This window comes from Mirounga leonina, unplaced genomic scaffold, assembly GCF_011800145.1.
Source record: "Mirounga leonina isolate KUSES-001 unplaced genomic scaffold, KU_Mleo_1.0 Mir_104, whole genome shotgun sequence".
Classification (NCBI taxonomy): domain Eukaryota; kingdom Metazoa; phylum Chordata; class Mammalia; order Carnivora; family Phocidae; genus Mirounga; species Mirounga leonina.
The window spans coordinates 13,052,377-13,079,924 of NW_023270231.1; the positions used below are offsets into that span (position 1 = coordinate 13,052,377).

General features: G+C 39.1%; 1 protein-coding gene across 1 annotated transcript; it reads left to right on the forward strand.

Moving 5' to 3' along the window:
• Nucleotides 1-280: 280 nt before the first annotated feature.
• On the forward strand, nt 281-26,841 carry RARS1 (arginyl-tRNA synthetase 1). The gene is made up of 15 exons (XM_035013906.1): nt 281-361; nt 2,063-2,197; nt 3,743-3,931; nt 5,304-5,412; nt 5,943-6,043; nt 6,625-6,746; nt 7,908-8,028; nt 9,439-9,568; nt 10,721-10,825; nt 13,701-13,879; nt 14,372-14,481; nt 18,816-18,921; nt 25,261-25,433; nt 25,579-25,826; nt 26,617-26,841. Exons 1-15 carry the CDS (start codon nt 296-298, stop codon nt 26,724-26,726), a joined length of 2,004 nt encoding a protein of 667 aa, XP_034869797.1. The 5' UTR covers nt 281-295; the 3' UTR covers nt 26,727-26,841.
• The last annotated feature ends 707 nt before the right edge of the window (nt 26,842-27,548 follow it).

Here is a 27,548-nt window from a genome sequence, read left to right on the forward strand (position 1 = left end):
GCAAACTGAAGCCCTTGAGAGACAGAGGCCTTAGGTAAGTGTCTTGGTCCAAGTTAGTCCAAGCACAGAGCAGCTGTTGCCCAATTCCCCTCAATTTCTCTGCCCCGGCCCCACCATTAGAGTCCAAAGGCAGCAGCCGACATTTCCCGGGGGGGCGGTTCTCCCCGCAGTGTCGCCGGGATCCCGCCAGGTGGCAGCAGAGGTGGCGGCACACAGTGGACAGGAGCAGGCGGTGCGGGAAGGAGGATTTCCGCTTCCGGGAGGGGCTGGTCGTTTCCGCTTCCGGACACTTGAAATGTTAGTTGCTGACGGGAGGATGGAAGGTCTGGTGGCTCAGTGCTCCGCAAGGCTGTTGCAGCAGGTAGGACCACATGGGACCAGTGAAAAGGCTGGGAGGGGAAGGACTAGGATCTGCCCCCCACCCGAGCAGCATCGGGACAGCGGCAGGGAGGCGGGGACCGCCCTGGTCCCCCCACCCCCCCGGGCGCGGGCAGCGTTGTCCCGAGATCCAGGTCTGTGCTACCTCGGAAGCGAACACCGTCCCAGGGATGGCCCTCCAGGCTGGAGAGGAAAAACCCATCCTAACAAGGCCCATGTGACAATGATCTTCAGCCTTCCAAACCAGCATCCCCGACGTAGAGGTCCTTGTCCTCTCCTAGAGCCCCCCAGCCAGCGTCTTCGGTGCGCTGAAGCTTGGCGTGTCCGGTACAGGCTTTCCCCACTGTGCCCCTCCTTCCCCGCACACACGTGCTCTCTCAGGATGCGGGGGGGGGGGGGGTCGGCAGAGAGGGAAGTGGGATAAGAGCGGGAGCCTTGGGTCCTCGTTCGCAGCTCAGCCGTTCTCTCCATTGATACTGAGCAAGAGGAATCTAAAAAGCCCGCACAGGGGTTCATTTGCCCTCCACTGTCAGTATTCCTGGGGGAAGAACAGTCACAGCTTATAGAAGTGGAAGTGGGATATTTCCATTGCCTTTTATGCTCAGGTGGGGAGGGGTAATAAAGTGGTTTAAGTACTTCTGTCAAGGGAACTGCTTTATACCAAATCAGCAATCACAGAATACAAGTTGGTCAAGGAAAATGGCAAGTTCTTTCTTGTTTTGAGCCATATATTCTTTGTCAGTGTGGGGGTGTAAGTACCTTATCATTGCATTGTGATAAAGAATTATAGAGATAATTTCTGGAAAATGTTTAGCTCTGTGCGTGGAACATGATATATAGTCATTTATGGCAACCTGTTCATGCTGTAGTTACCTCCTGGTGAACATTCTCAAATTTCAGGTGAGGAATCTCCCTTTTAGTAATTCTCTTAGGCTGGAAGCTTTATTGTCTTCTGGATTGGCATGTTTTTAGTTTTAGGTATTAGAGAAAAAACCTGGTTTAGGATCTGAGACAATGGAAACTAAGGGAAAAATTGGGAAGTCATTTTGTCTAAGAAAGGGCAAAAGACACTTGAAGTATATTAAATGTGACAAAAGGCATTTCCTTTTTAAAAGAGCCCCAAGTCCTAAGATTTGGTAGTTAAGTCAGGTTGGTCACTCTTGAACTTAACTGGTGCTCTCATTAAATCAGAGTGGTTTACTAAGACCAAAGAAACAGGATATAAGGCTTATCCCATTATGTACTTAACACCCCCGTGCGTCTCCTCCAACATACACACTTAATTCTTTCACACAAAAGGATAATACGCTGGGGCACCTGGGTGGCTCAGTTGGTTAAGCATCTACCTTCAGCTCAGGTCATGATTCCGAGGTCCTGGGATCCAGTCCCTTATGGGGCTCCTTGCGTAATGGGGAGTCTGCTTCTCCTTCTGCCTGCCCCTCCCCCTGTTTGTGCTCTCTTCTCTCTGACAAATGAATAAAATTTAAAAAAAAATGATAATATGCTGATGTAATCAAAAGCCTGGGGGGGAGGGGATCACAGCTTATCAAAGGGAAGTCCCTTCAATCCCATCACCTCTGCCGTGCCCTGTTGGGGAGGAGTAAGTTCATGGTACAGTTTATCACATTGCGGAAGTCGTCAATCATAAGTGGACTGTGGACTGAACAAAGTGCCTTTTCCTTAGGAAAAAGAGATTAAGTCTCTGACTGCTGAAATTGATCGGTTAAAGAACTGCGGCTCTTTGGAAGCTTCTCCAAATTTGGAGCAGTTGCGAGAAGAAAATTTAAAATTAAAGTATCGACTGAATATCCTTAGAAAGGTAAGTACTGCGGGTTGTTTTTCATTCTGTAATTTGAATTATTGTATCTTTTAAAAAACTTTTGTTACCAAAGATTCAGAAAGTATACCCTGAGGAATGTGGAGACATGAGTAAAGACACCCTGTCTTTTCCCCTGCCTTAGACTAGTTAGGACTAAGTTGTTGGTGCGAGTAACGGAGAAGTTAGTGTAGCTTTGTCCTTCCAGGGCCCCTTGAAATGTTTGATCATACTAAATATTTGAACAGCTTGAAGTAGGCTTCAAATAAGGTTGAGACATTTCTTTTAATAGTTTATGCCAGTCCTTTTTTTAAAAAACTGTTTTTTGAATTTTAAATAATTTCCTCTATCAAAAGAAAATATTAGAATATAACCACAGTCCTTCTCTGCCCTAAGTTGGTTATTTTACAGTTTTATATTTCATAGTGTCATATTTGGTTTTTTTCCACTTAATATTTCAGAACTTTTTTTTTTCCATGAAGCTTGTGCTGTATTTGTTATTTAATAACCTTATAATCTAACAGTGTTTATCAGTTTTGTCAAAAAACTGAGCTTGTTTTAGTGGAGGTTTTAATTTCGTGGCCTGCCTTTCAAGTCTGCTGATGACACATCCTGGAGGATGACCTCACCCGCATAATTGTTCTCCAGTATGTGTATACTACTTCAGCCAGGCTGTACTGGCATTATATTCTTTTTTCCAAAGCTGACTCCATTTATTTATCTTAGACTCTGCCCGCCCCACTCCCATGAAGTCTTTTTAATCACCTACTTGGGATCTGTTCTGCTTGAAATAACTTTTTCTTTGAGTCTTCTAAAATAACATTTCTTTTCCTTGGAGTCTTCCCCCAAATACCTCACTTTTCTGATTACCTCATTTATTCTGCACTTATTTGTATTCATTTCTGTATTTATTTTAATTCAGAAGTATTATTAGATGTCTGTGTGGTAGAAGGTATGAGGAAAAACACAAAAGAAGAACAGTTTATTATCATTATTATTTTTTTTTTAAGATTTTAAGTAATCTCTACACCCAGCGTAAGGGCTCGAACTTACAGCCCCAAGATCAAGAGTCCCATGCTCTACTGACTGAGCCAGCTAGGCACCCCAAGTACACTGTATTCTAATACACGTTTCCATAATGCATATTAGCTCTAATGTGTAAATGACAGAATGCTGTCAGTGTAATGGGGGGGCCCATTGGTTCTTTCACAAATACTTTGCCCTACTGAGAAACAGTAGCTAAACACAAGGTACACAAACAACAGAAAACAAGTCATAGATGAATAAAATACTGTGTGGGACACCCATTCATTCACCCTAACTTCTTTCCCTGGTCACTTTGATCACATGCTCCCACTGAGAACCACTTACTGGATGGTTGTCCTGTTAGTTTCTCAGCATTTCCCAGATGTGAGAGCATTGCACAATGTATGTTACCTTTTGGTGTGTTACCTTCTCAAGACATTTGAATTGAAGGTTTCTCAAAATATTGGGGAGTATTTTGTATGATAATTTAATATTTTGTTGACATTTTCATTTTTTTCTCAGAGTCTTCAAGCAGAAAGAACCAGACCAACTAAAGATATGATTAACATCAATAGCCGACTGCAAGATGTCTTTGGTTGTGCCATTCACGCTGCATATCCAGATTTGGAAAATCCTCCTCTGATAGTGACACCAAGTCAACAGCCCAAGTTTGGGGACTACCAGTGTAATAGTGCTATGGGTATCTCTCAGGTGACTGTATTATTGTAAAGCATTCTTGGTGATTTGATTTTCTTAAGCATTAATCATCATCGTTACTTCTTACATAAATAGTAGCAAATTGTATTCTCAATGAAAAGAACATTTTCCACAGTTCTGAAAAACTTGAGAAAAGAGGAAGTATGTTTTTGTTTTTAAAACACAAGTTTGAATATTTAAATTTTATATGTATATTTTATATGTATTTTCAGTATTTAAGGGTGGTAGTTGATACTCTTGGTACTTCCCTCCTGTTATGTCCAGGATTGCTGTGTGTTATTGATGAGTATTGGAAGGTGAGAGATTACAAATTAGCCATTTACCAGCCAGTGTCCCCATTACATATGTGATGCAGCTGTGGTATCTCTGAGGTGGGCTTATGTATTTCATTTTCAGTTAGAGGAATCCCCCCCCCTTTTTTTTAGTAAGAACCATTTTGAGTTACATTTTTAAATTTATTTTTTATTTTTTAAATTTATTTATGAGGTGAGCAAGCACAAGCAGGGGGGAGGGACGGAGGGAGAAGCAGACTCCCCTGCTGAGTAGGGAGCCCGATGCGAGGCTCGATCCCAGGATTCTGGGATCATGACCTGAGCAGAAGACAGACGCTTAATGGCTGAGCCTCCCAGGCACCCACATTTTTAAATTTTTATTTAGTTACTCAAGAGAGAGGGAGCGGGGGAGGGAAGAGCAGAGGGAAACGGACTCCATGCTCAGTGAGCAGGGAGCCTGACGCTCAACGAGCTGAGCCACCCGGTTGCCCCAGAATTCCCCAGTTTAAATAGCTGCATTGTATAATATATTTGTGGTTAAGGTTATAAAGGTACTGTTTTTATTACCCAAGCCTGAATATTGCACACTTTCATGATTGGAAAATTCCAAATGTGAATATCCTGGAAACCAGCATCATAACTAAAGATTTAATTTTATGTATTTTTTTTTTTAAGATTTTATTTATTCATGAGAGGGAGAGGGAGAAGCAGACTCCCTGCTGAGCTGGGAGCCTGACGTGGGGCTTGATCCCAGGACCTGGAGATCGTGACCTGAGCTGAAGGCAGATGCTTAACCATCTGAGCCACCCAGTCGCCCCATAACTACAAATTTTAAATCTTCATAAAAGAGTTACAGATAATGTGTGGCAACTCATTTGAAATGGAGATCATGTGGCTTGGGCACTTTTGTATTCCTCTTGGCACTGTTGATGCTTGATGCTTTAATCTATCCATCTACAAGGTCATTGGACTTCTTTGCTTCTGCCTCTTGATGGGTCTTAATATCAGATGCATCTCATGCTCTATCAGTTGTGTATTTCTGAGTAACTTGCTGGACTCTGTTGTGTAATGAATCATTTTACATTGTGTTATAGATCCTCAAAACCAAGGAACAGAAAGTTAATCCAAGAGAAATTGCCGAAAACATTACCAAACACCTCCCAGACAATGAATGTGTTGAAAAAGTTGAAATTGCCGGCCCTGGTATGACAGTGTTACCCTTCTTAAGTAGTTGTATTGATGTTGGGTCCTTTTTGAAATAAAAGGAACCATATAACATATAAATGTAGGTTTAAACTGGTCTACTGAACAAGGTGGTGAAACACCTTGGATCGAGAGTTACGAAACTGAGGTTTTGGTCTAGACTGAGGTGCCTGATCTTGAATGAGTTATTTCACCTCTCTGTGACTCAGTTTTTCATTAGCAAAAAGGAGGTGGACAATGGCAGATAAATCTGTGATACAAGGTCCACCAACAAATCATATACTGAGAGTGAAGGGGCCCAGGATTAAGTAGGAAGCTTCAAGAGAGTGGTAATGTTTGAAATAGATACTGAAAGAAGGAGTTAACTCGAGGGCCTTAGGTGGTGTTGGAGTCTTTTAAGTTTTGCCAGAGCCTTATAGCATTCTGGAGCCAGCATAATTGAAATTGAGAAAGTCTTTGGAAGTGAGCAGTCAGAATTCTAAGATAGGAAGCTATCTGATTTTTTTTTCTCTCCTCTTACTGTTCATTAGGTTTTATTAATGTCCACTTAAGAAAGGACTTTGTATCACAACAGTTGACCAGTCTCCTGGTGAATGGTGTTAAACTACCTGCCCTTGGAGAGAATAAAAAGGTATATGCACAGTTTGCAATGATATATTAACACCTTAGAGCTGTATGACAAGGGCTGGGAGGGAACTGGCGGTCACTTTTTATATTGAGATTTAATCATTAATATTCAAGGTTATGAACATAACTGAAATAGCCTTTTGCCTGGGTCTTGCTTATTACGTGATTTTTCTTTTCACTTCATTCCACAAGGCATTTGAAGTAGCCAGCTGATACTTAGGAGGTTTGGCTGAAATAGAGGATAGATTATTTGTATAAACAAATTTGATCCAATTAATCATGGACAAATAGATTGACCAGAAATCTAACACAGTTGAATTACAACCTAAGCTGTTATTTAAGTCTGAGTTTATTTTTAAATGTTATTAATGAATGTTAGCAGAATAAAATGTCTATACCCCTTTAGAAATTTTTTTTAATTGACAGTATTGACATACCATGCAAATTTAAGATGTACACGGTGTTACTTTGATACATTTATATATTGTAACATAATTGCCTTTGTACCTATATTTACCACTTTAAATAATTAAAGTACAATACTGTCTAAAAAAACTTTTTTTTTTTCCCCTCTTTCTGTCTCAGGTCGTAGTTGACTTCTCCTCTCCCAACATAGCTAAGGAAATGCATGTAGGCCATCTCAGATCAACTATCATAGGAGAGAGCATGTGCCGCCTCTTTGAGTTTGCAGGATATGATGTGCTAAGGTATATGTGCTCTTCCCTTTAGAAATTTCTATAGAAAATAGGAAATGTTGCTTGAGAAAGAATCAGTGATTCATAAGTATGGTTCTGCTTCTAATCACCCTGTGGGCTTTTTAAATAAATTATGTCCTGGGCTTCTCTAAACTGATACCTTTTAGACTGTCTGGGGATGGAGCCAAGGAAAAACTCCCCCATTCATTCCACAAATATTTCTTGAGTGCTTCCTGTATCCATGGGGTTATATTTTACTAGGGGGAAGGGTAGGCAAGAAGGAGATTATGCTGGGCCTGTAGGCCATGGTAGGAAACTGGGATTTTATTCTTAAGTGTGATGGGAAGCTATTGGAGAATTTTAATTAGGAGGAGCAATGTAATCTAATTAAGGATTAGTCTGGCGTCTGTAAAGAAACTAGGCAAGGAAGGCAGAACTGTAAGAAGACTATTGTAATAATCTAGTTAGGAGGTGATCTGGTGGTTTGAGATTAGTTAAAAACAGTAAGGGGTGTAAAGTGGTTGGATTGACACATTTTGAAGAATTTTGTCCACTGACATTGGTTCTCAAATCACACTAAGATAATTGGTTGAAAAGTTAAATTTTCATAAAACTGTAATGATCGACATTGGCTCACCTTTTTAGACATTGGCCTAAATCACACTAAGATAATTGGATGAAAAGTTAAAATTTTCATAAAGTAATGATCAACATTGGCTCACCTGTCTGTCTCAGTTAACTACACAATAAACAAATCATAGTCCATTGATAGGAACTTCATTGACCACAAATCCTGGAGGCCGGTTATGTGCAGACTCTGTCAGTGGGTATACATTTTATATATTTTTTTTGTAAAGATTTTGTTTGTTTATTTGAGAGAGAGTGAATGAGAGAGAACACAAGTTGGGGGAGGGCCAGAGAGAGAAGCAGAGTACTGGCTGACATCGGACTCAGTCGCAGGACTCTGGGATCATGACCTGAGCCGAAGGCAGACACTTAATTGACTGAGCCACCCAGGCACCCCAGTGGGTAAACATTTCTAAATGTACATTGTCCTTGCCTCTCCTGGAGCTTGCAAACCAGTTGAGAAGACAACTGAATAAACAAGATGTTATCAAATGTGATGTCTGTGTTTCTCATTTTTAAATGATTTTGTCTTCTGATTGGCATTAGATTAAACCATATAGGAGACTGGGGGACCCAGTTTGGCATGCTCATCGCTCACCTGCAAGATAAATTTCCAGATTACCTAACAGTTTCACCTCCTATTGGGGATCTTCAGGCCTTTTATAAGGTTAGATACCATTTATTGTTATAATATTTTTGTGTTTACCATTCATAATAATTATTAGTTTTCTTTAGGGAGTTCAGAATGGTATTTGAAGCTACTATGGGGTTAAAACTAAACTCTCTGCCCCTTAACACAGCATCTTTGCATTTTTAATTGGTGTATGTTAAAAGTTGAACTCTACCATATTACCCATTATTAAGTGAATTTAGAAGTTCATTGATCAAAAGACATTTTAGTATTTAAAAATTTTTTTGATGTTCTCATTTTATATAAGTTGAAAATGTTATAGTATATGTAAGAATAGTTTTTAAAAGACAAATGTACTGTAAACCATAATTTTAAATTGATCACTGGTCAACTTTCACTTGTGACATCCATATACAAATCTTTATTACATTGTGATTATAATACAATTTTTGTATTGTGTTTAACATTTCATTATCAACTTTCATGTTACTGTATGGTTTGGCTGCACATTGTTTTGTTGGATTGATGTACTGAAGTTTATATTAATTCCTATTGGGTTTTTTTTCTCCCTGCATTTTTGGAATGCTTTTATCCATTCAGTAAACAGCTTTGAGACAACGTGTACATATAAGTTTTTTCTATTTTTAAAATTATTTCCTTTTGATAAACAACTTCCCAAGAATAGGATTACAGCATTAAAAAGTAAACATTTGTGTGGTTTTTTCTTGTTGTTACTGTTTTTTGGGGTTTGTCTTGGTAAGTATTTTCTAATGAAAAAATTGAAAATAATATGTTTACTGATGTGAGACTGGTCAATTATATAACTAATGTTATAAAACACAGTAAAAGAAAAACTGTATATTCCAGTTTTTGTTAAAACACATAGGTATGTATTTGCAAAGAAATGTCTAGAATTAATGCAGCAAAACATTATCCCTGGTTAGGTTGGGGTAGAATTAACAATATATATTTTTTTGCAGTAAGCATGTGTTACTTTCAGAATAGATAGAAACAATGAAAGCAATATTATTTTTAATTACAAAGAATGAGTTATTCATCCAGGACCATATCCAAAGTGGAAGATGAAGCACGGAAAATTCAGCTTTACCTGTTAGTTATTCTTTATTACTCTTAAATCATTGGGGTGAAGAAGGTTTTTGTGAATTGGAAAAGTGGAGGTAGCACTGTGATGAGAATTTGGTATTTTCAAGAAAAATGATTTCAAAAGAAGTAATAGGGTTCTTTGGCACATTCATTTTAACTATTGTTGAATGTTGAGATAGAGCACCTGTTCTGTTTTTTGTACTGGTGTTGTAAATTTTCACTTTCCTCACCTTTGTTTTTTTTTGTTGGTGTGTTTGCTTTTTGTTTTAGAAATTCTTTACCTAGAAATAAAAGGCTGGCTTTTTACAAACATTACTTTTTTTTTTTCCCTCTTAAAAATAGGAATCCAAGAAGAGATTTGATACTGAGGAGGAATTTAAGAAGCGGGCATACCAGTGTGTAGTTTTGCTCCAAAGTAAAAATCCAGATATTACAAAAGCTTGGAAGCTTATCTGTGATGTTTCCCGCCAAGGTGAGTTTCTGGGCTTCGTTCATTCATTCATCCAAGAAATATCATTGCATGTAGTTTCCTTGGGTCTTTACTCAGAATGACCTTTAATGACATGTTAAACTTTAAAAGACTGGCAAATAGATCTTTTTAAAAATATTTTCTGACACTGAAACAACTATTAAGAAAATTTATTAAGATAATCAAGAGCAAATTTTAACTTTCTTAGAAACCAAGAAAAATTAATTAGGAAAAAAATTCAATTCCAAAAACTTTTTTTTTAATCAGGAAAGAAAAGAGGGAAAATCCTATTCATAGTAGCAACCAAAGCTATAAAACACATTGGAATAAATTTATTTAGAAATGTGTCAGACCAAAGTGAAGAGAAATAAATAACTGGGTATAAGACAATTTCAGGTTTTCAAACATAATTTTAAAGGTCACTTTGAAGAATAAATGGGTAAGAATAGCCAATAAATCTTTGAAAAAGAAGGCTAACGATGGCTATTTTGCACTACTAGTTTGTTAAAATGTTTTATAATGCTACCCTAGGTAGTATTGCATCACTGATGCATGGCTAGGCAGGTAAATGATACAATTTAGAGAAAATTATAAGAAAATTTTAAAAATATTTGATCTCAAATAAGAAAGGCCTGTTCATTTTTTCTCTTCATTTACATTGTTTAAGGATACCATTTCTAAAGTTACACAAGAAGCACCTGCTGCTTGTAGAAAAAAACAGATGTGGACAGGGAAAAAGAAAAAAAATACCGTCTCACTATTAATATTTTGATGGGTGTCTTACATTTTCAAAATAGCAGTATGTTATATAATGTTCTTTATCATATTTTTAAGCGGGGAGCCTACTTAATAAATGTTGCAGGTTTTTTTTTTTTATGATTTTATTCATTTATTTGACAGAGCACAAGCGGGGGGGAGCTGCAGAGGGAGGGGGAGAAGCAGGCTCCCCTCTGAGCAGGGAGCCCGATGTGGGGCTCGATCCCAGGACCCTGGGATCATGAGCTGAGCCGAAGGCAGACACTTAACCAACTGAGCCACCCAGGTGCCCCTAAAATGTTGCAGTTAAATAATAAATTTCTTATAATGTAAGATGTATGTCTCCTATTTGTTTAAATTCTTACAAATTTTTTTAAATTTGGTGACTTTTTTCCCTAGAGTTTAATAAAATCTATGACGCATTGGACATCTCTTTAATAGAGAGAGGGGAATCCTTCTATCAAGACAGGATGAATGACATTGTAAAGGAATTCGAAGATAAAGGTAGGCATTCCTTTTTTTTAAGCTTTTCATTATGGAAATTTTTAGACATAGGCAAAAGTGGAGAGAATATTACAATCTTTTAATCATTAGGGTTTTTTTTCAGTCTGTACATTTAATACACATCTTAAAAATTATGTAAATCCATAGGGTCCCTCCCCACTCCCTGCTTTTTTCTTTTGTTATTGAAGAAACTGGGCCATTTGTCTTAGAGAATTTCCCACATGGTATTATTTAACACTTCCTCATATCTGTATCTTCTGAAGAGGCTTGATTTAAATTATGGTTTGTGTGTTTTTTTCTTTGTCTTTTATTTGCAATCAGTCCCAACAGTGTCTGGTTCGCTCTCTTTGTGTTAAGGTGGATTAGTAGGTTCAGGTGTCAGCCTGATAGAGCCACACATTTTCCTATTAGACCTTCCCCTATTGTTTTTAGCAGCTGTTGATGATCATGACTTTGATCCATTATCATTAAAGGTTGGAAAATGATAGTGTTCTGTTGTTCCTTCTTTATTACACCTTGAATTCTCCTGTGCCAAACATTGCCACATAATTTTGGGTTACCCTGAAGTACAGTTCACAAAAGACAAGCAGTATACATTCATCAGTTTCAGGATAGTAAATTAGTTTCTTAGCATCTTCCAGATTCATCTGAGTTGTTTTTAGCATTATTATAAAGATCCATTCATCACCAAATATTTTATATTTTTTAATCATTTACCTTTTATTACATTTCTTAATTTATTTTTTTTTTTTTAAGATTTTTGTTTATTAGAGAGAGAGCATGAGAGGGGGTAGATTCAGAGGGAGAAGCAGACTCCCTGCTGAGCAGGGAGCCCAATGCTGGACTCAACGTGGGACTCCAGGATCATGACCTGAGCCGAAGGCAGTTGCTTAACCGACTGAGCCACTCAGGCGCCCTGCACTTTTTATTTCTCACTGTCCTATTTTTGTCTAAAGGTGGCCTCCTCAAACTGGATGTCTTGTTTTTTGTCTTTTTCTTGACCCCTATAGTCTTTGATAGTTTACTTACTTTCAGGTACACAACATTCTAAGATTATTTTGTATGTTTCCTGCCTCAGATCTAGAATCAGCTAACCTGTCTTCTCCAAGAAAGCCTGGTTCCTTGAATGGGAATTGGTATTTATTAATCACTTCTATGGCCTACGGATTATATATACTTTTAAGATAATAAAATTTTAGGGGCTTTTTTAATGATGAGAAGGAAGCACAGAGAAATTAGTTACTTGCCAAGGTCATAAAGCTAATAACAAGTCTGAAAATCAAACCTAGGCAGTCTAGCCTCAGAGCTTTTTTTTTTTTTTTGGTAGTTAACACATTGCAGTATTGGTTTCTGGAGTACAGTTCAGTGATTGATCACTTACGTACAACACCCCAGTGCTCATCATTAAGTGCCCTCCTTAATACCCATCACCTATCTAGCCCATTCACCACCTACCTCCCTCCATCAATCCTCTGTTTTCTATTGTTAAGAGTCTCTTATGGCTTGTTTCCCTCTCCCCTTTTTTTCTTGCCCCTTCCCATATGTTCGTTTGTTTTGTTTCTTAAATTCCACATATGAGCGAGATCATATGGTATTTGTTTTTCTCTGACTTATTTCACTTAGCATAATATCCTCTAGTTCTATCCGAGTCATTGCAAATGACAAGATTTCATTCTTTTTGATGGCTGAGGAATATCCCTTTCTATTTATATGCCACATTGTTATCCATTCATCACTCGATGGACATTTTGGCTCTCCATAGTTTGACTGTTGTTGATAATGCTGCTGTAAGCATCTGGCTGCATGCTTCCCTTGGAATCTGTATTTTTGTATTCTTTGGGTAAATACTAATAATGCAATTGCTGGATCGCAGGATCGTTCTATTTCTAACATTTTGAGGAACCTCCATACTGCTCTCCAGTGTGGTTTACTAGTTTACATTCCCGCCAGCAGTGCAAGAGAGTTCCCCTTCTTCACATTCAGGACTTGTTTTTAACTACGATTTTATACTGCCTTTGCCTTACCAGGCCTCAGTTTCCTAAACTGTAAGAAACCAATACTAAGAGTATATTTGCTGCATAGAGTTATTGTGAAGGTTGAATTTCAAACTTAATGAAATTTCGTATATAGTAACAGTCAAATATAGCTTTGTTATTGTCATCATGTTCTTTCTTGTCCCTTATTGCATCAAAGAATTTTGCCTTTTTCGACATGAATGTAAGAACATGATTTTATTTTTTCTTTCCACTAATCATTCCAAATGCTAAGCCCTGCTATGTTTGTTTCCTGGATCCTGGTACAGTTTTCACTTCCGTTCAGTACATTTCAGGAGGGAGTAATATTTCCCCAGAGGAAGTATATGGCTCTAACTTGAAAACAGAGCATGGATTTCCGTTTTCTGTGTCTTTGAGTAGGTGGGCTCCAGTAAGGTGTTTTTTAAGATTTTATTTTTATTTATGAGAGAGAGGGAGAGTGCGGGAGGAGGACCAGAGGGAGAGGGACAAGCAGACTCCGTGCTGAGTGCAGAACCTAATGCAAGGCTCAATCCTAGGACCCAGAGACCATAACCTGAGCTGAAACCAAGAGTCAGATAACCGACTGAGACACCCAGGCGCCCTGTGAGGTGTTTTATAAAGATTTTGGGAGCCAGGTGTAGTGTGAATCCAGAAAACTGCCAGGCTAGTTCACGTGTGCCCTGAGAACATCATGGGTGCCCAGACAGTAGCCATTTTCCAAGACTCATAGTAGGTCATAGTGCCATAGTATGGGGGAAAAATGTAATTTCTTGAGCTCTCTAGTAAATATCTTATAATAAATCATCTTTTATGTTCCTTCAGGATTCTTTTAACATTATTAATAAAAATTTCTTTCCTAGGATTTGTGCAAGTGGATGATGGCAGAAAGATTGTGTTTGTCCCAGGATGTTCTATACCATTAACCATAGTAAAATCAGATGGAGGTTATACCTATGATACATCTGACCTGGCTGCTCTTAAGCAAAGACTATTTGAGGAAAAAGCAGATATGATTATCTATGTGGTGGACAGTGGACAAGTGAGTTTGTAGATTTGTTTATGTTCTTATATTATCTGTTTGGAGCTGAGACAGTATGGTAGGGTTTGTGGCATTTAGCACTGGAAGACTATAAGTCTTCCCAAAGACTAAAATTCAGAACTGCAGTGGAACATAAGAGGAAAAACAGGGTTTGGATTTGGTCACACTTCCCAGCTTTTCAGCTTATTTCCATAAACATCAATGACCCTTCCTATCTGAAAGGGTGGTTGTGGACCTAAAATTTAATTGAGATTATTGCACATGAAGCTACCCTTAATTCAGCCACTTTAAAAACTTTTGGACATAGAAAGTAAAACAGTTCTGCTCCTACTCTCACATATATTGGGTATAAAGAAGAGTTTTTATAATTACGCTTGCCTTCTAAGATTTGTGAGTAAAGTTTACAAATCTTTATTCCTAAGCACAGAGTTTTAAGTCACTTTTTTGTTACTAGAAAGCTTAGCAAGTAACTTGCTATTTGTTTCTTTGTAGTCTGTGCACTTCCAGACAGTATTTGGTGCTGCTCAAATGGCTGGTTGGTATGACCCTAAAGTAACTCGAGTGTCTCATGCTGGATTTGGTGTGGTGCTGGGGGAAGACAAGTAAGTCTGGAAAGTCTTCAGTGTTAATAACATACCTGACCCCCAGATTTCTTTGGAAGAGGCTACATTTCATTTGATACCATATTAGAATTAAAATGTGCAATTTTCTTTAGTCTGTATATGTGGTAATAGTGAATCCAACTGAGACTTTTTGTACCTATATCTTATCACTGCTAGAGAATGTGGCCTTTTAGAGAGATTTGGACAAAGTTGAATGAAATAGACTTAACAGATTTATAAAGAGTAAATTGTAAAGTCTGTCATAGTACCTTCTCAGATTTCAAACAGAATACTTAACAGTGTATTTCAAACATTTTGTAAATGTCTGGTTTTTTTCCTTCACAGTTGAACACCTGGTCAACACATATACATTTATTGAGATTCCAATTGAGTTTTAAAATTCACAGCTTTTATTTTTATGTTTATCTCAAAAATACTAAGTTTGAGACCTACATGTTTGTTTTTAAACATTTTTATTTATTTGAGAGAGAGAGAGAATGAGTGGTGGGGAGGGGCAGAGGGAGAGAAGCAGACTCCCTGCTGAGCAGGAAGCCCGATGCAGGGCTTGATCCCAGGACCCTGAGATCATGACCTGAGCCGAAGGTAGATGTCTAGCTTAACTGACTGAGCCACCCAGGTGCCCTGAGACCTACATGTTAATATAGTTCCAATTTTTCTATTTTCCAGTCATTTCCCCACATTCTGTTCAGTGTTTACAAAATAAAAGGTAAATACAAGCAAATATATATAGACAGTGTTCATCAATTCAAAGGCACAAAATTTTTAGCATCTTGCATTTAATAGTGTGTTAGGATTACTTAACTATTTAATTATCATGTCTCTTAAAATCTGTGGCATTTTAGATTTAGTGATACAGCCCAAATATAACACAAAGATGGTAATGGTTTTAAAAACCACATGAAGTTGCTCAAGATGCTTGGTTAGCCATTGTTACAGAAGCCTTAATTAAGCATTGTAAAAGGCTAGGTGTGTCAAGGTATTATTTTAGATACAGATTATATGGAGATCACAGACTTGGAATCAACATCAAACTTCTGTATATAATGTAGGACTCTTCTCTAGAGCTGCACTTTTTGCAATCAAGACACTAGGTCCTTATTTGGTGTCCATGGTTGTCCTAAGAAAGTGCTTGAAAACTGAGTTGAGTATTGCCTATATTTTCTTAGTTTCTAAACTGTTCGTTTTTCGGACTGATGTTTAGATGATTATTAACAGTTGGGTGAAATTATCAAATTTACTTTTATATCTACATTTATCACCAATATTCATATCTTGGCATTTAACTTGTTGATCATGTAATGCTAAGGGATTTTTTTCCCTTGATTTGTTGTTTCATATTTCTGCACTCTGCATCATGTAATTATGGCATCATAGGCCACTAAAGAAAAATAATTTTAATAGTTAACCAGTGGCAGCTTACCATATTTTAAAATACATTAAAATGCTCAGATTCTGCTGTTTCTTAGTGAAATTTTCTGTTTTATTTATTTATTTTTAAAGATTTATCTATTAGAGAGAGCATACCAGTGGGGGGAGGGGCAGAGGGAGAGGGAGAGAATCTCAAGCAGACTCCTGCTGAATGTGGAACCTGACGCAGAGCTCAATCCCATAACCCTGAGATCATGACCTAAGTTGAAATCAAGAATCAGACACTTAACTGACTGAGCCACCCAGGTGCCCTGAAATTTTCTGTTTTAATTATAGTAAATAGTTTACCCTCTAATCATCTTCCTCTTCTTCCTTGGACCCCTATTTACTGAGCACCTGTGCATGGCATTGGCTGGGTGCTCCAGTGTATACACAAAGATAATAGAAAATGACCTTTTCCTTGAAGGAGCCTGTCTTATGAAGGGGAGCAATTTCCTGGGGAGCCTGTTAAACTATACATGCCAGGCCCCACCAGGGGACTTATTGATATATTAGGTTCTAAAGTAGGTATTAGGTATTTTTTTAAAAACTTCTGATACTCAGATAATGGATCTTCATATTAGAACCACTGGTCCTAGGAATAAGCCAACACCAAAAAAACACGCAAAAATTCAAGGCAGGTGCAAATAAGGACTAACAGAAAAGACCAGTTATTATAGACACAACATTAGGGGAAGACCTCCTTTACCATTTTGTCTAGCTTTATGATGGGTAACATTTTATCAGGCAGAAGATTTGAAGGTTGCTGAATACTACTACTTAGGGGATGTCATAAGGAAAGCCACAGAAGTATTTAATGTATTCAGAGCATGGGTAATAAAGGAGTTTTAATTCTGTGATAAATGGCAAGAAGATTCTAAGGTACCTGAAAATACAACTTTAATAGGAAGTGTCTTGATTATTTTGGTGGGCTTTGTGTTGGATTGAAAAGCATGCTTCATTTGTACCATTACTGCTTTGAAAAATTTTTTAAGATTTTATTAAGCTTTTATTTTTAAGTGATTTCTGTACCCAGTGTGGGGCTTGAACTTACAACCCTGAGAACAAGAGTCATACACTCTACTGACTGAGCCAGTGAGGCACCCCAAAGAATTTTTAACGTTTAAAAAAAAAAATTATAAACTCAGTGTTGTGCAGACTTCTGTTTAATAGGTAAAATCCAATTTTTAAAAAGTAATCTCTGTGGCCACCATGGGGCTTGAACTCATGACCCCGAGATCAAGAATCTCATGCTCAGGGCGCCTGGGTGGCTCAGTGGGTTAAACCTCTGCCTTCGGCTTGATTCCAGGGTCCCGGGATCGAGTCCCGCATCCTGCTCCTTGCTCAGTGGGGAGCCTGCTTCTCTCTCTCCCTCTGCTGCTCCTCCTGCTTGTGCTCTCTCTCCCCTGTCAAATAAATAAAGTCTTAAAAAATAAGAAATAACTCTTTAAATAAAAAGAAAAAAAGAATCATATGCTTTACCAATTGAGCCAGCCAGGTGCCCCAGTAGAATCCAGTTTTTTTTTAATCCTTTTTTAAGATTTTATTTATTTATTTGACAGAGAGACACAGTGAGAGAGAGAACACAAGCAGGGGGAGCGGGAGTGGGAGAAGCAGGCTTCCTGCCAAGCAGGGAGCCCGATGTGGGGCTCGATCCTAGGACCCTGGGATCATGACCCGAGCCGAAGGCAGACGCTTAACGACTGAGCCACCCAGGCGCCCCTAGAATCCAATTTTTGTGAAATGCCTTTTTTTTTTTTTTTAAAGATTTTACTTATTTGAGATAGAGAAATGACTAGAGAGGGATCAGGGTCAGGGAGGAGGGAGAAGCAGGCTCCCCGCAGAGCTGGGAGCCCAATGCAGGACTCGATCCCAGGACCCTAGGGTCATGACCTGAGCTGAAGACAGATGCTTAACCGACTGAGCCACCCAGGTGCCCCTGTGAAATGCTTTTAATGGTAATGTTGCCCAGGACAGTGCTCCTCAGTGCTTTTGCCCCATCCTCACAGGTGGATTTCAGTGGGTCTGAATGGAGCCCTGGTAGCCTGCTTTTCTTAAGCTCTTCAGCTGATTTCTGTTGTGCATCCAGAGTTGCTTGCCCTCAGCAGGTGGGATTATTATCTAGAGAAATGCAGATGAGATTCCAGTTAGGAATTTGCTTAGTTCCCAAACTGTTCTAGGAGGAAACGTGTATTTTATTAATTTTTCAAAGAAGCCAGAATAAGCCAGATTTTGTGTTCATGAAAACAAATTAACAAATGTCTTTATTTTCCTTTTAGGGAGTGTATTATAAGTCCACATGAAGAGAATGCTATTAGGAGCCTAAAGCATAGAAAGCTTTCAGTTGAGGACTATAGGTGAAAGATAATTAAGAGTACCACTCTTTCTCTCTTTTGGCATCTTCCCTTTTTGCCAACTGGAATAAAGCAGTGTCAAACCTTCATTTTCAAAGATTTTCTAAGTGAGAAGTTCTGTTTCAAAATCTACTTAATTGAGGGGCGCCTGGGTGGCTCAGTCATTAAGTGTCTGCCTTCAGCTCCGGTCATGATCTTAGGGTCCTGGGATCGAGCCCCACGTCGAGCTCCCTGCTCGGCACACCCCCTGCTTGTGTTTCCTCTCTTGCTGTCTCTCTGTCAAAAAATAATAAAAATCTGGGCGCCTGGGTGGCTCAGTTGGTTAAGCCACTGCCTTCGGCTCAGGTCATGATCCCGGAGTCCAGGGATCGAGTCCCGCATCGGGCTCCCTGCTCGGCGGGGAGCCTGCTTCTCCCTCTGACCCTCCCCCCTCTCCTGTGCTTTCTGTCTCTCTCATTCTCTCTGTCTCAAATTAAAAAAAAAAAAAAATAATAATAATAATAATCTTTAATAAAAAAAACATCTACTTAATTGAGACTCAAATTTTTTTAGGAAGAAGTTTAAAACACGTTCAGGTGAAACAGTGCGCCTCATAGACCTTCTGGAAGAAGGACTAAAACGATCCATGGACAAATTGAAGGAAAAAGAAAGAGACAAGGTAATCCTAAGCCTTGTTTGCATATTGTTGTGTAACATATGTTGTGTTGTGATTTTTTCATTTTTGTTTTTATCAAAAGAACTGGGGAGCATTATGAGGAGCAAATCCACTTAGGACAAGCTTATATTACTCAGATTTTATTGCACAGTAAGTTTCCTTACTGAGCATTTAGTTTGAAAATACAGTTCTTGGCTATTAAAAAGGCTGTTTCCTCCTGTGTTAATGTGGCATATTATCTCTGCTTCTTATTTGCATTCTCCTGTCACTACTTTGAACCAGTGATTCAAAACTATTTCAAAATAAGAGGTTAGACTCTCCAGCCTACAATAGGATCTACATCTGCTGAGTTCCTCTTTCAGGGAGCACTTGGGAGAGTAGTAGTCCTAGCAGTCAGCACCTACCACCCAAGGCCACTGGTCAGCCGTGTCAGAGTAGGCAACAACTTAAAGGGCTTTCATAGCACCCTTAAAAAGGACTATGGTTAGATTTGTGTGGAATTTGAGTAATTAAAGCAAAATAAAGAAAACTTGACAAGAAAGAAGTAGAGTAAAAGACACAAGAAAAACATTTTTTAAGATAGGAAGGTCAAGAATTGAGATTCAAACAGTAGTGATGTTTTGGAATGAGCGTAACTACTATAAACAGTATAATTACAGAAAGAGACATAGAGTAGGATGAAATATAGACATGAAAGAGCCCAACACAAAAGAAGGTCCTTTGAGGGAGGGAAAGCCCTTTCGTTTGGTTCGGATAGATCACTGACAATCCAGAGAGCATGAAGGCAGGCCATGAGACTACATTGTTCCCACCTGCTCCCTTTCCATTGCCAACAAAATGAAATGTAGAATAGCTTTTCTCTCTGTTTCTACTAGGTGGATGCCAAGTCTCCCACAGCTGGTATCTCCAGAGTAGTTTTTCCTTTTAGTTCTGGCTTAGGCACATCTAGCACAGTCAGATGAAAGGTGGAATATTTGGTCATCTAACCAATTTGTTTACTCTGCATGATGGTAAAAACTGCTTTGGCTCTTCTATTTGGCCAATTTGCATACAGTAAAATGTAAAATATGATGATTTCTTACACATATGTATGCCTGGTAACTCCAGCCATCACCCCAGAAAATTTCCTGTCACCATGGGTCACTTTCATTTATTCTAGGACTTCATATAATATGGTGCTGTTTTCTAGGTGTATCAGTAGTTCATTTCTTTTTATTGCTAAAGAATAGTGTTCTGTTGGGGCGCCTGGGTGGCTCAGTCGTTACGAGTCTGCCTTCGGCTCCGGTCATGATCCCAGAGTCCTGGGATCGAGCCCTGCATAGGGCTCCCTGCTCAGCGGGAAGCCTGCTTCTGCCTCTCCCACTCCCCCTGCTTGTGTTCCCTCTCTCACTGTGTCTCTCTCTGTCAAATAAATAAAATCTTAAAAAAAAGGAATAGTGTTCTGTTGTATGAATGAATATACCAGATTTTGTTCATTCATTCTGTTGATGGGCATTAGGGATGTTTCCGTTTGTTGATTGTTATGAATAAAATGTTAATTTCAACATTGTTAAAGCCCTTTTATGGATACATGCACTTTTACTTGGGGATATATATCTAGGAATATCATTGCTGGGTTTAGGGTTAAAGTTGGCTTATGCTTAACTTCATTAAAAATTGCCAAGGAGAGTATTGTAACCATTATGCACTCCCATCATGAATATATGATCACTCCAGTTGCCCCCATCTACCAACACTGGATTTGTCAGTCTTCTGGTGAAGGCAGTGGCATCTTACTGTGGTTAAAATTTGCATTTCTTGGGGTACCTAGGTGGCTCAGTTAGTTAAGCCTCTGACTCTTGAGTTTGGCTCAGGTCATGATCTCAGGATCGTTGAGATCGGGCTCTGAGCAGAGCATGGAGCCTGCTTAAGATTCTCCCTCTGTCTCCCCTCCCCCCATGCACATACGCATGCTTGCTCTTTTGCTCCCTCTCAAAAACAAAATTCCGTTTCCCTGATGAGTCATGATGTTGATTGCCTTTTTTAATGCTTATTGGCCATTTATATATCTTTTATGAAGGGTCTTTTCAAGTCTTTTAACCATTATTTGTTGCAAACCATCAATATTCATTTATATTTACATATTTACCCTTTCCTGTGCACTTCATTCCTTCCTGAAGTGTTTTTGCTTCCATCAGGGATTATTTTCCTTCAGTCTGAAGATCTCCTTTTAGTATTTTTTTTGTAGTGCAGGTCTGCTGGTGATAAGTTCTGTTGGCATTTGTTTGTCTGAAAACATCTTTGTATTGCCTTTAGTTGTGAACAGTATTTTTAGCAGGCATAGGATTCTAGCCCAGCAGCTGTTCTTTGAGCATTTTATTTTATTTAAGATTTTATTTATTTGTTTGACAGAGAAAAACACAGCAAGTGAGGGAACACAAGCAGGGGGAGTGGGAGAGGGAGAAGCAGGCTCCCCGCTGAACAAGGAGCCCAACACGGGGCTCGATCCCAGGACCCTGGGATCATGACCTGAGCTGAAGGCAGACGCTGAACGACTGAGACACCCAGGCACCCCTGTTCTTTGAGCATTTTAAAGGTGGTATTCCGTTGTCTTCCAGCTTCTGTAGTTTCTTGGAATATCAGTTGTCTCATTGTTGCTCCTTTAAAGATAATGTGACGGGGCGCCTGGGTGGCTCAGTCGTTAAGCGTCTGCCTTCAGCTCGGGTCATGATCCCGGAGTCCTGGGATCGAGCCCCGCATCGGGCTCCCTGCTTGGCGGGAAGCCTGCTTCTCCCTCTCCCACTCCTGCTGCTTGTGTTCCCTCTCTCGCTGTATCTCTCCCTGTCAAATAAATAAAATCTAAAAAAAAAAATAAAGATAATGTGACTTTTGGGCACCTGGGTGGCTCAGTTGGTTAAGCGACTGCCTTCGGCTCAGGTCATGATCCTGGAGTCCTGAGATCGAGTCCCACATCGGGCTCCCTGCTTAGCAGAGAGTCTACTTCTCCGTCTGACCCTCCCCCCCTCTTGTGCTCTCTCTTTCATTCTCTCTCAAATAAAATCTTTAAAAAAAAAAAGATAATGTGACTTTTTCTTAGACTACTTTTACTATTTTTCTTAGACTTTGTTTTAGTATTTTGACTAAGAAAGGCCAAAGTATGGTTTGAGGGTTTTTGCGGGTGGGGGGTGGGGGTGTACTCATCCTGTTTGGGAAGTAGCTGAGCTTCCTTAATCTGTAGGTTGTATCCTTTCATCAGTTTAGGAAAATTCTCAGCCATAGCTCTTAAATTATTGCATCTTTGCCCTATTCTGTTCTTTTCAAAATTCTGAGTACTGTGTTAGAATTTTTGACTGTGTGTCCTACATGTCTCTCACACTCTGCTTTTTTTTTTTAAGATTTTATTTGAGAGGGGCGCCTGGGTGGCTCAGTCATTAAGTGTCTTTGGCTCAGGTCATGATCCTGGAGTCCTGGGATCGAGCCCCACATCGGATTCCCCAGGCTTCCCCCTCTGCCCTTCACCCTGCTCATGCTCTCACTCACTCTCTCTCAAATAAATAAATAAAATCTTTAAAAAAAAAATGTTGAGAGAGAGACGAGCTTCTCATTGAGGAATGAGAAGCAGACTCCCCACTGAGCAGGGAGCCTAATGGCGGGGCTCGTCCCAGGACTCTGGGATCATGACCTGAGCCAAAGGCAGACGCTCAACTAACTGAGCCACCCAGGTGCCTGTCTGCTTTTTTTTTTCCATATTTTTTTCCTCCCTCTGCTTCCTTTTGAATATTTTCTACAGTTCTGCCCCTTCAATTTTTTTTTTAAGGTTTTATTTATTCATTTGAGAGAGCACAAGTTGAGGGGGAGGAGCCCAGGGAAAAGGAAGACTCCCCACTGAGCAGGGAGCCCGATGCAGGGCTCAATGCTGGGGCTCAATCCCAGGACTCTGGGATCATGACCTGAGCCGAATGAAGGCAGATGCTTAACTGACTGAGCCACCCAGGCCCCCCTCCTCTGATTTTTTGAACACCTTAATTATAGTTTTCTTTTAGCTTTTCATTTTGAAATAATTTTAGACATACAAAAAATTACAAAATAGTACAAGGAATTACTATACTATTTTTAGCTTCCCCAAATATCAATATCTTGTGTATGCATAGTATAATTATAGAATTAGGATATTAAAATTGATGTAGGAATAGTAACTAGTCTACAGATCTTATTCAGGTTTTACCATTTGTCTCATGAATGTCCTAGTCCAGGACCTAATCCAGGATTACCTGTTGCAGTTAATTGTCATGTCTCCTTAATATTTCTAAATCTGGGTCATTCCCTGCTCTTTGAATTTCGTGATCTTGACACTTCTGAAGGGTACTGGTCAGCTTTTTGTAGACTGTCTCTCAGCTGGACTTGCTGTTTCCTAATGATTAATTCAAGTTATGCAACCTTGTCAAGACATGAGTTCTAAAATCCTCACTTCATTTCAGAAGGCACATGGTGTTGATAAGTGTAATGATTGTTCATTAATTTTGATCACTTTGTTAAGGTGATACAGTTTTCTCCAGTGTAAAGTTAATGTTTTTCCCCTTTGTAATTAGTATTTTTTAATATCTTTATTTAAAGCAATTCCAGATTTAAAGTTGCTTTTGTTATTTTTGTTTCTCTTTTCTTTTTCATCTTCCTCCCACCCAACCCCCTCTTGATTTTCAGTTACATCTATTGGTTTTATTAGGCTGGGTTTTTGTTTTTTGTTTTAACTGGATGCTGGGTGTTGTGAATGCAAAATTATAAAAGTTCTATATAATGTCATCTTCCTCCAACAATCTTTTAAGTTTCTATTTATTTATTTGACAGAGAGAGACACAGCAAGAGAGGGAACACAAGCAGGGAGAGTGGGAGAGGGAGAAGCAGGCTTCCTGTGGAGCAGGGAGCCAATGTGGGGCTCGATCCCAGGACTCTGGGATCATGACCTGAGCTGAAGGCAGATGCTTAACGACTGAGCCACCCAGGCAGGCGCCCCCCTCCAATAATCATTTAAATCTTCCTCTGGCAGATAGCATACCAGCTGATTATCTTAATTCTGTCAGTCTTGGGCTTAGGCTTTGTTAGGGCTGAATGAAGCATTTCAGTTTTACTCTTAGGGTGAGGTTCTTATTGGTGAAATATGGCCCTTCGAGTTTCACCAGGGTATTCACTAGTGCCCGTGCTCCTGCTGGGATGCCCTAGCCTCACACATCTGCTCAGTTCTTCAGCCACCCACTTGCTCTTTCCTGCTGGATTTTTGGGGAATCCTGCCTTGTTAATGCCAGCCACTTGGTGGTTTTAAAGAAATGCGTTCACAGAGTTTTTCACTCCTCTGTGGTTCCCTCTTGGTGATTTTTGTCCTATTTTGGCATCCCCAAACTCAACTCTGTCTTCTTACCCCAGTAAGAACACTTCTTTCTGCTTGGCTTTTGTTCCCTGTTTGTCCACCACATAGTGATTTGGACAGTGTCCTAGGGGTAAAGGTCAGGTAAATGTGGAACTCAGTCAACTTCTGTGTTTCCCTTCTCCCAAAGATTATATATAGCCCCTCAAACTTTGCTTGTGTTAATGTTCCCTGGTGACTTCATATGGTTGTTTCATATGATTTACCTAACTTTTAAATAGCTGCTTTTGGTAGAAGGTTTGGTACATGATGGTACATGATGGTATATTATAGGCTACTCCATGTCCAGAACAGAACCTTAATCACTTGTGGCCTGATAGTGCTTCAGAATACATGGCCAGATATTAACAAAACAGTGCATGAGTTCTGTCTCCTACTCCTGACATCGTGTTTTGTTTTTTAAATTACAGTGTAATTAACATAGTTTCAGGTGTATAGTATAGTGATTCAACAATTCTGTACATACTCGGTGTTCATCAAGATTAAGTGTACTTTTAATCCCCTTCACCTATTTCACCCATCCCCCCCATCCGCCTCCCTTCTGGTAACCACCAGTTTGTTCTCTGTTTTTTGTTTGTTTTTTTAATCTGTTCATTTGTTTCTTAGGTCCCACGTGAGCAAAATCATATGGTATCTGTCTTTCTCTAATGGTGCTTTCTATTTCATATCTACTGAATGTTTTGTGGGGAAAGTATTCAAGCTGACACTTCATATTTTACAGATAAGGTTCTCATAGAAACACTTTTTGATATGCAGAGCTGATGAGTTCTATTTTCATTATTCTTTTATTTGTAGATTAGCCCATGTTCCCTCAGTGTCAATATTTATTAAAATTAACTGATAAAGGAAAACCATTAGATGCTCCTGATCCCTGTCTTGAGCCTGAGACGCCAGGACAAAGGCAGTGGTCAGTAAACTATGAAGTTGTTTTTTTTCCCCAAAAGGTCTTAACCGCAGAGGAATTAAAGGCTGCTCAGACATCTGTTGCTTATGGTTGTATCAAATATGCTGATCTTTCTCATAACCGGTTGAATGACTACATCTTCTCCTTTGACAAAATGCTGGATGACAGAGGAAACACGGCTGCTTACTTGTTGTATGCCTTCACTAGAATCAGGTAATTGTAGTGGTGTTTTATTTTGAATCAATTGATAGGATTTCCAATTTATATCAGTCATTTCTTACTACGTTATCTCTTAAGTGGAGAAGAATGTGCCTAACCACAGAAAATGATGAATGATGGCTATTGTCTGATTTCTTAGGTCTATTGCTCGTCTGGCCAATATTGATGAAGAGATGCTCCAGAAAGCTGCTCAAGAGACCAAGATCATTTTGGACCATGAGAAGGAATGGAAACTAGGCCGGTGCATTTTACGGTTTCCTGAGATTCTCCAGAAGATTTTAGATGACTTATTTCTCCACACACTCTGTGATTATATCTATGAGCTGGCAACTACTTTCACAGAATTCTATGATAGCTGCTATTGTGTGGAGAAAGATCGACAAACTGGTCAGTGTCTCTTTGAGTGGTCATATTGGGGGGTAGGGCACCAGCAAGGCATTTATTTGAATTGGGTGTAGATGGTTTTCAACTTGTTTTATTACTAGAACACCTTCCTCCCCTTTTTCCCCCAGTTATATACTGGTCCATATCATATATAATAGACAAAATTCAACTAGATCTCATAAGAGCATAAATGTAATTCTCATTCCCAAAGGAGTTTCCCCACCCTCAGGCACATGGCATGGAACCATAGAAAACAATTGGAAGAGGACTAGGAGTAGGACATTGCCAACAAAAGCGGGGTTCCAGAATGAGTCTTTGGGAGTTCTTGGTAATGGAAACTGCCCTTGGGAGAAAATTGGTATCTTATCTTACCTAGGCTTTAAGGTTACATAGTTATTGAAGTAGACTGAAGTAATTTGTTATAGGGCAAGTAGGTGTTTTTGAGGGTCATCCTTCAGAACTGAAACTTTATTAGAAAAAATAATCTCACCATTATCCTGGAATTAAAGTGTATAGTTATATCAAACCATGACACCTAAGATAAAACTCTTGAAGCGTTTAAAAAGAAAGAGAAATCATTACAGAACTTGTTTCCCCTTATCAGTTAGAAACAGATTTCTTGAACAGAAACCTTTCTTGGATTGTCTTTATTTTTTAATATGGAGGTAATTGTAGTTAAAGCCCTAAAACATGATGGGGTAGGCTGTTCATCTTTCAGTAAAATACAGAAGTTAAAAAAGATTCTTCAGTAATTTTTTAAAAGACAAATCAATCTCTTTTTTTATTTTCTCAGGACAAGTGTTGAAGGTAAACATGTGGCGTATGCTGCTTTGTGAAGCAGTAGCTGCTGTCATGGCCAAGGCATTTGATATCCTGGGAATAAAACCTGTCCAAAGAATGTAATCCTTCTTAGGTTTGAACACTGTGTGTTTTTACCAAAAATAGCAATTTAACGCTATCTGCTTTTTTACAATCATGTGAATACAAAAATAAGTAAAGGAAATTTGTCAGCTATCTATGTAACGTGTTTTTTTTCCCCCTAACAACCGGGTCTCTGAAAAGAAAAACATTATTTTCCCAAAATTACTTAGTGGGGTCGTGGAGTAGAAAGGTTTGTTGTGTATTTTAGTGAGAGTGTTTATTGGGTTGGCTGAATGTGTTTTCATTCATTTTAATTTGATAGGGAGTCCCATTTATTGAGCCCAGAAACTTCACATGTCTTCATTGTCCCATATAGTCCTCATTCCATTGTTCTTTTGTAACACTTATCCCTGTTTGGCAAGTGACAAAACTGAGGCTTCACAGAAGTAAGTATCTTGCCCTGGATTGCTCACAAAGAAAACCAAGATTCATATCTATGTGTGTCTGACTCCTCAATTGAACCTCTTTTCTTTTTTAGCAAAAGGTGATTTGGGGAATATAACAAACCTGGATTCAGGGGAAGGTCAAGAAAATTAACAGACTGGAACTTTTTCAGAAGCTGCAGATTAACTCTACACATCTCATTGGTCATGTGCCAATTTCGTTGCAAGGGAAGCTGGAAAAACTTGAATAAGCAAAGAACAGAATTGTCATGATTAGCTTAGATCAGTCAAGATTCATCTCCTAGGCATGTTGAATTATTCCAAGAAATTGGGAGTTATAGAAAGACAAGGTGGAGATTTCTGGTGACAGTGAAGGTAGTCACGGAAGGGGGGATGGTGATTGTTGGGTAAGTAAATGTAA